This window comes from Eptesicus fuscus, chromosome 4 (assembly GCF_027574615.1).
Source record: "Eptesicus fuscus isolate TK198812 chromosome 4, DD_ASM_mEF_20220401, whole genome shotgun sequence".
NCBI lineage: Eukaryota > Metazoa > Chordata > Mammalia > Chiroptera > Vespertilionidae > Eptesicus > Eptesicus fuscus.
Window position 1 is genome coordinate 71852732 of NC_072476.1, and position 12314 is coordinate 71865045.

Consider the following 12314-nt stretch of genomic DNA (forward strand, 5'->3'; position numbering starts at 1 on the left):
TGTTGCTGGCAGGATTAGTAGGTGGTTAGGGCAGGTTTCGCTAAGAAAGCGACAGACAAGCAAAATGCCTGAAGGAAATAGAAAAGTAAACCAAGCTGAGGTCCGAAGGAAAGCATTCCGAGCTGAGGGAACAGTTCCATGGGCCCAACAGTGGGAAGCACGCCTGCTGTGCTCAGGCAACTGCAGGGAAGCCAGCACGACAGAGGGGCGGATACGAGGCTGGGAGGGTGGGAAAGAGTCAAGTTCACAGCCCAGGGCTAGATTCTGGTAAGGCCTTATGGGTCATTTTAGGAACTTAATCTGGATTTCACATGGAAACTTACAAGACTGATTGAAAGTGGGGAGCTGTATTTTTCAAGCCTTGTTGTTTTCTGTGTTTCTGATGCTTTTGATGTCTAGAGCCTGGCTGACCCTGGCCGGCTAGGAATGCACTTTCCATGCACAAACCCATCAGAGCCCATACCCACCACCTCTTTTACCACGTCTACCACTCTGCACCACGATGACTCCAGGGCCAGGTACCAGACAGCCAGGGGCCACCCATGGGCCCCAGACAGCCCTGAAATGACTCAGACTAGCCAAACCTGCTTCCCCTGCTTCACCATTCCTTCCCACAGAAACCACAATAAAGGCTCTGGCCTACATTTCCCCCTCGCTCTCTCCCTCTCCGGACCAACCTTGCCTCTTCCCGCTGTGGTCCTGCTTGCTGTGGTGTGCCCCCTCCTCCTGGCAACTGTGACTTTTCAATAATTCAACTCCTAAGCAACACGGAAGTCTTTTCTATGCCTCACTGAATTACAAACTCCTAAGGTCAGATCAGCTCCCAACATTTTATCCTCTGTATTTCTAGTGTCATAAAATATCCCGAGCTCCTTTAATGAATGTGCAGTTTTTTTGCTGGCATCACTTCCTGTGACTTTCATCCTTTCGGTCACCACCATTTTCTTTATTTCAGTAAACTTCCTTTGACTAACTTCCTCTAGCGCGCTGTCTAGGATCTCTCAAAGGCAGCAGTATCAACATGCCCACACTGGGCTATTTCTCCTCTACCCCCATTTACCTTCAATTCAAAAATTCACTTCTGCCATGGTCACTTTTCATTTCTTGGCTGCACTTCCATGTTTGTTGGCTAATTCCCTCTTTCACCCATCTCTTTCCGTGCAATGCCGTGGGTATGGTCATGGAGACATGGCGGCAACACTGCACATCTGCTGTCTGTGCTTGAACTGAGTGAGCAGCTGGGCAGCGGCCAATCCCAGTGATGCTGAAGAAAGTGGTGTGATTGGTCACTGATCACGCTGCACATCTGTTATTTACAGGTCTGTGGGGACGGAAGAGCTAGCAGCAAAGTCCCTACTTATGCAGTTATTTCCTGTTACAACACCCATGTCCCACAATTTGAAGCACGCTATTGGGGGTCTGGTGTTATTAAATTAAACTCTGAAATATGTGCACATTGGAACTGTACAAAGCAAGCGCTACCACCTAACCCTTCTTGAAACCATCTTCCAGCCCAAGCTGGAATGATAAAGTAAGGGCAAGGCCAAGAGCATGCAGGGCAGGGCTCTGGTGTGAGAGGCTGCAGACTGCAGGAGCCTGGGGGGCTGCCAGGGGCAATAACAGGAACAGGGGACATGACTCTCAGGAGTTCTCCGACAGGAAGGGACTCCTGGGGTGCTCCATGAACCTCGATTCAACAGATGAGGACAGTGACTTCCCAAAGCAAAGCAGAGGCAAAGGAGGCTGGACCCATGTGCCCCAACTCCTCCACAGCAAGCTTTTCACGGCGCCCCCTGATGTTCTCTGGTTTTGCTAGAAATCCTTGTACCATCCCTTTGACAAGTTTAAGCCAGGTGCTGAAAAATGCTGTTTCGAGGATAGCAGTAATCTATCTTTGATAGCTAAGTTAGAATAAAACTTCCCTCTGGTGAAGGCTAATTAGGAAAAGGGTGGAGACAAAACTAACTTTCCCTTAACCTAAAGATGACGATATAAATGCTCACTATTATCAGTGGCCTTTAAATAAAGGTGTGTCTACACATCTCCAAATGGATCACAAATATCAACTATTAAACACCCAATTTTCAGAATATTTGGTTGGGCTTTAAGCAAAACTGGGTAACAAGGAGTTTCTCGAATAGACCACATGCATAGATCACGTATGTTGTATCCACATAATACTAAAGAATTGATCCATTTGATCAGATAAGGGGTTCAGTTCAGTGGAGGGCTAAAATGTCTTGGAAACTTTCCTTCAGTGTCCCTGGGAAAGTGATGCCAATAACAGGTAAAGGCTGAGAATTTTCGAGGGGCCAGCCATTATACTTAAAGTGCTTTAAATGTCTCATGCACTAACGCTTTCACACATTCTTTGGAAGCAGGCATTATCTCCACGTTACAGATATGGAAACAGAGGCTTGAAATGGTTAAGAGATTCGCCCACAGCCACACAGCTAGCAAGATTTGAACAGAGGTCGGCCTGACCCCAGAGCTGGGTAACCATTATGTTAAGTAACCTCCTCTCTGACAGTTTTATTTTTACCCCCTAAAATATAGGACCCAATTCCTACCAACTCTGTGGCTCCACCAGACCGGCTGGTTTAGGTGGAGGACACATGGCGGCAGCACTGAGGACAGACAGGAGGGGAAAAGATGACCCCAGCAAGTCATTGAGCCCGAGCGTCTCCATCACTCGGTCGTTTCACTTAATATGTGAAGAACAGACCCTCATGAGGCCACATGATCTCTGACATATAAAATCTCCACTATGTAACAGTCCAGAAAAACCCATGTCCATGCAGATGGAAAAATGAGATTTAAAGGGAAGTGCTGCCTTGCTAGGAAAAAGCTTAGGTCACAGCTGCGAGGCTCCCGTCTCCGTGTGCAGTTGGAAATGCCAGTGTGAGGGGAGGAGGACAGCACTCTAAGCAGAAACACATCGATTGTACATCCTGGGGGAGTAACTGTGCCTCCGGCGTCGATGAAGAAAAGGCCACTTGATTTTCAGATGTTATCATGTTGATGTGAATCTAGTGCCTCATAATATTTCCCCTATTTTTTTTTTTTTATCTTCTTGCCAAGACTGGAAAATATGACTTGTACTGTGAGTCACAGCCACTCACCAGGAGAGACATACTCTACAGCCCCTACTGAGCTTCTCCCTAACACGTCCCCCGTTCCCCTCCGCCAGCTCCCTTGGGGTGTGCAGGGCCCGGGTTACGTGTCCTCATGTGGGAGCAAGTTTCCCCCGGTGAACTCAGATGCACATCCTAAAATGTTCTTATCAAACCAGTTCCTCCCAAGCCCTAAGGGCTCTGGTTGATGTAGCTAATTAACATTTTTGACATGCCAGTGAAGTAACAGAATATTTTTCTCCAAGAAAGCAAAAACAAAAACAAAAACGAAGGCACTAGAACATAGTATGATTCTTTTTTAAGACGGTTGCAATGTCAGCGGTAGGAGCACACACACAAAAAACACCACTAGATATCATTACCCCTAGAATGAGAATGTTACAACAATCAATAAAAACATATCCTCAGGTGAGAATTTAAAAAGAATCAGTAACAAAGGCACCAGAGCAATTTAATGGAGTAAGGAATGTATAGTCTTTTCAACAAGTAGAGCTGGAACAACTGGACATCAATATGGGAAAAGAAATGAGCCTTGACCTCCATATCACACCATACACAAAAATGAACTTGAGATAGAATATAGATCTAAAATTAAAAGTTAAAAAGTTTCTAGAAGAAAAATTATCTTCTCAACCTGGGAATAGGTAAAGATTCTTAGAACACAGAAAGCAATGACCATAAAAGAAGTGCTGAATTAGACTATGTCAAAATTAAGAATTTTGCCCTAAAGCCAGACTTAGGAACATGAATAGAAAAGCCCAGATTGGAAGAAAATGTTCTCAAAATCTGATCAAGGACTTGTAATAAGAATATATAAAGAACTCCCACAACTCAATTACTTTAAAAAAGTCAACCCAATTAAAAATAGGCAGAAGATCTAACCAAACATTCACAAAAGAAGATAAAGAAATGGCTAATATCCAAACAAAAAAGTGTTCAACCTTATTAGTGATGAAGAAATGAAAATTTAATCATAAGAGAGTATTACCCACTAGATCAGCTAAAATCAAGAGACTGAAACATCTAATACAACTAAGGATTTGGAGTAACCAGAACTCTCGTATTGCTTGTAGGAGTATAAAACGGTACAGCCACTTTGAGAAAAGATCTGGGAGTACCTTATCTTATAAAAGTAAGCACACCATTATTTTATTTTGGAGGTTTTAGCAAGATAATTAGGCAACTAAAATAAGATAAAAGAGGCATTCAGACTAGAAAAGAATAGATAATGACAGATTTTGTATATAGAAATCCTAAGAAATCTACAAAAAACTGTAAGAGCTAATAAGAGTTAAGCAAGGTTGCAGAATACAACATCAATATACAAAAAGAAAACGTATTTCTATATCGTAGCAATGAACAAACCACTCCACCAAAATGAAATTAAGAAATACATCTATATTAATGGATTGAAAGACAAAATGTTAACATTGCAATAACCCAAAATTGATGAACAGATTTACAGCAATCACTATAAAAATTCCAACTGGTCCCCTCCACCCCAAAATTAACAAACTGGTCCTTAAATTCATATGAAGATGCAAAGGACAAAGCCAAAACAATCTTGAAAAGTAAGGAGAAAGTTGTGGGACTCACATTTCAAAGCTCTAGTAATAAAGACAGTGTCCAGAAATGAACCCTCATAATTATGGTCAGTTGAATTTTGACAAAGGTGCCAAGACAATTCAACAGGAAAGGAATATTATCCCATAGAAGCTGCTGGGACAACTAGATATCCACATGCAAAAGAATAAAGCCCTACCTCACACCAAATACAAAAACTAACTCCAAATGGACCATAGAGCTAAAACTATAAAACTCTTAGAAAAAAATAAAGGAGTGAATCAGCGACCTTAGATTAGACCATCTATTCTGATATATGAGAGCAAAACAATGTTAAATAAAAATTCCAGAATGATGCCTACAGCCTGTTAGCTTTCAAATAAAGCAAAAAATTTTCAAAACAAAATATTATGAATGAATGCATTCATGTGTAGAATACATATACAAATACCTATCATAATCAACCTCCAAACAGAGGTTACTCTCAGGGAGGCAAAGAGATAAATAAGGGCTTAGACAGTGTCTGTAGTCCCCTGTTTCTGAAAATTTTCAGACAAGTAGGGTATACTGTTAGTATTTGAAAGAAGTGCATATGGGTATATACATGTAAACTTTATGAATATTTGGAATACAATTTGACAAATTACATCTTTAAAAAAAAAAAAAGAGAGAGACTTCTTTATCATTAGCATTCACTGCCAATAAGCACAGGGCAAGAATGTAAGTAAATTAAACGAACAGATCTAGAAAACTATACTAATCCCAAGAAATATTCTGGAAGTTGTTTTGGGAATAAATACTGTTATTAGATCCCTTGTCATTGCCTTTATTCAAAATGGACTATAAAGTGCGTGCACACAGAATGATTACTGGAATTTTCCACTTGTTTGTATTCTATACAGACAATTGTGGCTTATGTTTATTTTAGTAAATCTCTCTCCCTCTCCCTCTCTCTCTCTTTGTCTCTCTCTCTCTCTCTCCTCTCTCTCTCTCTCTCTCTCTCTCTCTCTCTCTCTCTCTCTCTCTCCTCTCTCTTTTTCTCTCTCTCCCTCTCCCTCTCTCTTTGTCTCTCTCTCTGCTCCTAATTTTGTTTTCATCAAAATTTCCCAAGCTTAAATCTCTTCCTTTTGTGTTTTTTTTCCCTTTCCCAAGATTTGCATTTCCTTTTCCAAGCAATGGTAAAACATTGTTTTCTTTTCCATTTGCTCATAAATCAAACAGTACATTTCCTTGGTTGGTTTTTCACTTTCATTTACATGCTGCTTGATGTGTTTATATCTCTGCTGCATCTTCACTTGTCCCAAGTGCAGGACAAGCTTCCGGTTGTGAACAAACCACAGTGTTAGTGAGGAAGAGGTTCACTTATTTAGACCTACCAGGACGATGTGAACGCAGAGGGGGGGGTTAGCAATTATCTAAAAGGATCCCTGAAGGGGATGTGGGGAGCTGGAGGGAGGGCACACTTACTGTTCCCTCGGTGTTAGAGCCCAAAGGCTGCCTGGCTCTAGTCACATGGGACAAGAAAGGGGAGCCTTCTGTCATTTTCTCTTCCCAGCCAACAACAACAGTTATCTTTTACAGAGCACCTTCCATGGCCAGGCAGTCTTCTCGGTTGCTATTCCATTTAACTCATAATTCCCTATGGGAGAGGCATTATCTCCACTTTCCACACAGGGCCCTGAGTAGAGAAATGGAGCACTATATGCAAGGTCCCCCAGCTGGCTGAAGGCAGAGCCAGGATTCACACCCAGCTGTGGCTCAGGGCAGAACCCCGCCCTTCAGCATGCACACCCCTTCCCTTTCCGGCTGCAGCAGGATTGAGGCAGACTAATTTTGTGGTGGAAGAGTTGTTCTCCTTCATAGTCCATCATGCAACTATATTTAGACTCAAAATAGGACAATGTTTAAGTCTGCAAAAACAAAAAATTTGATTTCTCCAGTATCCTACCTAATAATAGATGAATATGCAAATTGACCATACCTCTGACACACCCACAAGCCACGCCAACAAGCCACGCCCACCATCCAATCAGACCGAGTATGCAAATTAACCCAAACCAAGATGGCTACAGCCACAGAGAGCAAGGTTTCCTAGGTAACAGAGGAAGCCAAGCTTTCCGCCTGCCCTTGCCAGGCCTAAGCCTCCACTCAAGCTACAAAGTTTCAATTATAGAAGGTAAACAAATTCAAACAGAAATGGCGGCAGAATGGAGCTTGAGAGAGCAGGCCAGGGTTGCTCCCGGCAACAGGGGGAAGCAAAGCTTTCCACACACCCTGGCCGGGCCCACCCGCTTAAGGCTACAAAGTTTCAATTATAACCCCAACAGAAATGGCTGCCAGCCGAGGAGGGAGCCCCAGGCTTGGCTCTGCTCCAGGCTACAAAGTTTCAATTGTAGAAGGAAAATAAATTCCAGATACCAGGGCCTCCGCTTGGGTTGCCAGGGGGCGTGGCCGGCCTGCAAACCACCACAGGCCACTCGCTCAGGCCGCCCCACGCCCCAAGGGAACCCCCACCCTGACCAGGGACACCCTTCAGGGCAAACCAGCTGGCCCCCACCCCTGTACCAGGCCTCTATCCTATCTAATAAAAGAGTACTATGCAGATTGATCATCACTGCAACATACAATATAGCTGCCCCCATGTGGTCAAAGATCCTGTCCCCATGTGGACACAAGATGGCCACCACAAGATGGCCAGCAGGGGAGGGCAGTTGGAGGCACCCGGCCTGCAAGGGAGGGCAGTTGAGAAGGACCAGGCCTGCAAGGGAGGGCAGTTGAGAGGGACCAGGCCTGCAAGGGAGGGCAGTTGGAGGTGATCAACCCTGCAGGAGAGGGCAGTTAGGAGTGACCAGGCCAGCAGAGGAGGGAAGTTGGGGGCAAACAGGCTGGCAGCTGAGTGGTTAGGGGGTGATCAGGCTGGCAGGCAGAAGCGGTTAGGGGCAATCAGGAAGGCAGGCAGGCGAGCAGTTGGGAGCCAGCAGTCCTGGATTGTGAGAGGGATGTCCGACTGCCCAGTGGGATCAGGCCTAAACGGGCAGTCGGACATCCCTCGAGGGGTCCCAGATTGGAGAGGGTACAGGCTGGGCTGAGGGACAACCCCCCTCCGTGCACGAATTTCATGCACCGGGCCTCTAGTGACTTTAATAAAAGCAAGCAAGACCCATATTCACACACTGTGTATTATGTACAGGCATGTATGTAGGGGCAAGGATGGCTATCTACCATAGTACCAGAAGGGCCGCTCAGACGCTGCTCATGTAACCATGTGCTCTGGGAACAAAGCCCCTACTGCGTAATGGAGGCGTACCTGGACAGGATCCTGCGTCAGTCTCATGGGCCCAATGCGTACCTCCGCAGAAGACACCTGCTAAATAAAGGACAGCACATGAGATGTCTCACGTCTGAAACGACAAGAAATGACAAATTCTTCCTTACACAGGATGGTACATATGCCACTTTGCAGATGCTAAACAGATTCATCTTATTGATCTGGAGACAGTTTTCAAGACACCATGTCCACACAATCCTGGTTTTGTAAAAGGATACATACCTTTATATGCACTAATACTATCTGGGAGGCTATATCCCCAAATGCTAAATGGTGGGATTTTGGGTTCTTTTTACTTTAAATGCATGGATTTTTACAACAAGCATGTACTGGTTTATGGGAGGAAACACCTGAATTCAATAACTACTTTCAGGGCACCTACCATGTGCTGGGCACCATGCGAGGCTGTTATTCTGAAAATTCAGAAGACTAAAAATTTCTCTCAAGTGTGGAAGCTCAAGCATTTCTATAGCTTAAAAGGTGTTCCAATATTTAGATCTTACTTTTCTTATCTTCATGCTTTAGTATGAGGAATAAACAGCTTACTCTTGCCGGTGTTTACTAGGAATAGATTACTCATGTCAACTGTATCTCCTCAAAGAAATGCCCCGGGCCCTAGCTGGTTTGGCTCAGTGGATAGAGCACTGGACTGGGGCCTGGAAGGTCCCGGGTTCAATTCCAGTCAAGGGCACATGCTCAGGTTGCCGGCTCGTGCGGGGGCGTGCCAATCAGTGATACTCTCATCATTGATGTTTCTGTCTCTGTCTCCCTCTCCCTTCCTCTCTGAAATCAATAAAAATATATTAAAAGAAAAGAAAAGAAAAAGAAAAGAAACGCCCCGGCATGACCACAAGTCCCCACGCTTCAGGCATGAGCTAAGTGGCTCACTGGCCAATGCTGTCTGACTGCCTTTGGCTGCAAGCGCAAAGCCCGTGTGTGCATTTCTAATCACTGCACCTGGACTTCTAAAAATGACTGGTTGTTAAACAATTGCATTGAAGGTCTTGGCCTCCCCTCCACGGATCCAGTTTTGTTTTTCTCTAAGAGGCGGTAGTCACTATTTGGAAGCTTATCCGCACCCAACACACTATGGTGGCCCCCGTCAGTCCTATGGGACACCTTCAGCAATGCACAGGACCACAGACACGGCAATGACCCAAGGATGAGAGGAGGCTTTATCAGTTAAAACACAAACAGGAAAACCTACACTTGGTACTTCTGAAAACTAAAAACTGTACCTTCCTCCTTTCTTCCCCTTTCCCCATGCTTAACTCCTGATGGCACGGATTTTCTCCAAAACATCACCACCAGCTGCTGACATTCTTTTCATTCTGTAAGGGTGATCCCCTCCCACCACCAGCATCATCTGTGCAGAAAAGACACTGGGGACTTTGGCCTGTCAACGAACTGCCAGCAGAAAGCTCTGAGCTCCCTGATGACAGTCATCCAAGGCTCCTGGCCTCTGTGACGGGTTCTCAGGAGGGCAAAGCTTAGCTCCCCTGCTCTGCTTGGCGAGGCGCCTCCAGACAGTGGGTCCTTCCAGCAGGCCTGCTGCAACTAAAGCCAGCTCGGGGCCTCGAGGCCCTACACCCCTTGCCCAGTGAGAAGTTCCTGCTGTCTCCGGGTACACGTGTCCCACTCAAGTTGAGCACGTCACTCTGAACGCTCCGTTTCTCTAAGCAAAGCAATGTCCCGCCAGGTGTCTGTGCCAATACCAGCACCCAGTGTACACGGACAGCCCAAGAGTAATTCCACGACAGAGACCATCACCAGGCCTCCTGCGTCACTCGACGCTGGCCCCACCCAGCTCCACTCTGGAAGCAGATTTTATTGTAAAAACAGACACGCTCTCCTGAAAGCAGCACAACGGCCAGAGTTTTATTAGACTGAAAAGTTAATGATTAAGAAGTGAAGCCAATCTGGTGCAGCAAGGTAGATCTGATTGATAATCTGGGACACCTTTTCTCTCTGTGATCTCTCTCGGGTTCACTTCCATCCCCGCACAGAAGCCCTGACCCAACAAGACCACCTGTTAATGGTTTCTCCAGAAAAATGCTCACAAAGGGGTCATCCAGGGGCAGAAAATAAACACATGATATAAGAAATCAATGAAAGCTTTAAAGGAATAAAGTAAAAAGTGAGTCTCTTTGGAAGGCCGAGACTGGGAGAAAGGCAACGACTGTCGAAAAAATAATTATAATTCACACCTAACCAGTGCAGTCCTGTATACTTCGCCAGAAACCAATATGTGCATGAGTACACCCTCCATTTTAAACCCCTCATGACTGTGGGACCCCTCCCCCAGCCCCCTTCTGTCCCAGCAGTGTGCTAGGCACTGTGACCCGAGTCATCTCAGTGGGAGACGGGCAATGGCCACTGCGTGACAGCATGGAGTTTGAAAGGCAGCACTCGGTCCAGAAGATACTGTGTTCCTACCAAAAGACAGGAAAGGCCCACTCTCTCCACAGCCAGGATTTTAACCTCTGCCTGACCCAGCTCAGCAGGAAGCTGCCACCTGAGGCAGAGCCCAGCAGAGGAACTGCAAGGCTCATGGACCTCTCTCAGACCCCCGCCCCTCCCATCTCTACTCCTCTCCGTCCTCCCAGCCCTCTCACACCTCCACTGCCAGCTAGTCCTGACCCACACTTGGCTTCCTTTTCCCCTCCTCCCAGTCATCTGACCTTGGCTTCCGTGCCCAAGGGAGGGCAACTCCCGCACAGAACCCAGAACCTCTCCTCACTGGCTCTGAGGGCTGGGGGAAGTCTGCAGCAGGTATGTTCACAGACAGCAGCTGGCAGAGGTCTGTTCCTGACACAGGCGTCTTACTGCCCGCATCTCACCAATTTGTAAGGGCCAATTATGAACAGAAACAGGAGGCATTTACTGATGTCTGTGTAGCCAGGCCAAGATTCGCTGCTTCAAAGAGTGAACTTTGAGCAACTGCAGATGCACACATCCTCAATTAGTATATTAGCTCCGATTCCAGGAAGTGACCAAGTCTGCCAAGGACACAGAAGCAAGGCGGTGGGGTCATAGGTAACACAATTCCAGACCCTGAGAGGAAAGGAGGATGGGACGATAGTATGGAAAGGCAAGCTTCCTAGCCACTCCAACCACATGGCTTTTCCCAGCAGCCTAAGGAGGAAGGACTGCTGACCAATAATCATAGTGTTATCAAGTATTTGTCTGCACATGGTGACATACACACAAACATATAGACATGTAGCAGGGCCAGCAATTCACGTTCAGATGAACTGGCTCTTTAAGGGAAATAAATAGTCCTGTTTTGTAGTATTTACATCTATGGTGTAAATACTTTCACCTTAGCCAGTCACAAGCTGACAGCATAGGTCCCTGGATATGCAATTAGGAACATATCTTTTCATTCAGAAGATCTATGAGTGGAAAACTCATTCAGTCTTTGTTGATCTGGAAATGTCTATCACTGGCTTTTATTGGATAGTTTAGCAAGATTCAGAATTCTGGTTGACACGCATTTTCCCTCAGAAGTTGAGAGAAAGGAGATAATACTTCTGGCTTTGAAGGTGGGGAGATCAAGGAAGGCTTTGTGCACACATGTAGGTCACGAAGAATAGGGAGATACAGAGACAGGGCTGGGAGAGAAAATTTCAGGCTTATGGAAAACACTAGAGGCTCAGTGCACGAAATTCACGTACGGTAGGGTCCCTAGTGGCTGCCCGCTGCCGGCTGCTGGCCAGGGCCTCCCTTCCCAGGCTACCAGCTGCTGGCTGGGGCCTTCCTTCATTCCACGCCACCCCCTGGTGGTCAGTGCACGTCATAGCGAGTGATCGAACTTCCAGTCAGTCAAACTACGGAGGGGACACTTTGCATATTAGGCATATATATACTAGAGGCCTGGTGCATGAATTTGTGCACAGGTGGGGTCTGGCCAGCCCTTCCTGATCGGGGCCGATTGGGCCGGGCAGGCCAGGGGGAGAGGCCGTGGAAGATTGGCTGGCCGGGAGGAGGGGCCTGTGGAAGACCCACTGAGCTGGAGCTGAGCATGGGCTCCAGGCTTTCCAGGGAGGACGGCCTCAGCAAGGAAACAGAAACCACCAGAAGGCTCTGCAAACAGGCCCTGAGCTCCCTTTGGCCAGGTGGACTCAGAGCTGGTGTCTCTATGCGTACGTTAGACACAGCCCAGCACTCGCCTTTGTCTGTTGGTCAAATCCATTGCATTGAAAAACTTGCTCCCCTTCTTCTCCTTGGGCCCTTACAACAAATACAGGCCAATTGGAAGACACGGGCCCCAGTGGCAGATCCAGGCC

General features: G+C 46.3%; 1 protein-coding gene across 10 annotated transcripts in view; it reads right to left on the minus strand.

Moving 5' to 3' along the window:
• Positions 1 to 12314, minus strand: part of PDE8B (phosphodiesterase 8B) — a 178041-nt gene that overhangs the window by 83198 nt on the left and 82529 nt on the right. For 6 of the 10 annotated variants that reach the window (XM_054715147.1, XM_054715144.1, XM_054715143.1 and 3 more), the window contains exon 2: positions 8005 to 8064. The exons of 1 other annotated variant lie outside the window; for it this stretch is intronic. In XM_054715147.1, coding sequence (XP_054571122.1) covers positions 8005 to 8064 — 60 coding nt within the window. The remainder of the gene's footprint in view (positions 1 to 8004; positions 8065 to 12314) is intronic. 3 more of the 10 variants (XM_054715148.1, XM_054715140.1, XM_054715146.1) reach the window with 1 other exon arrangement.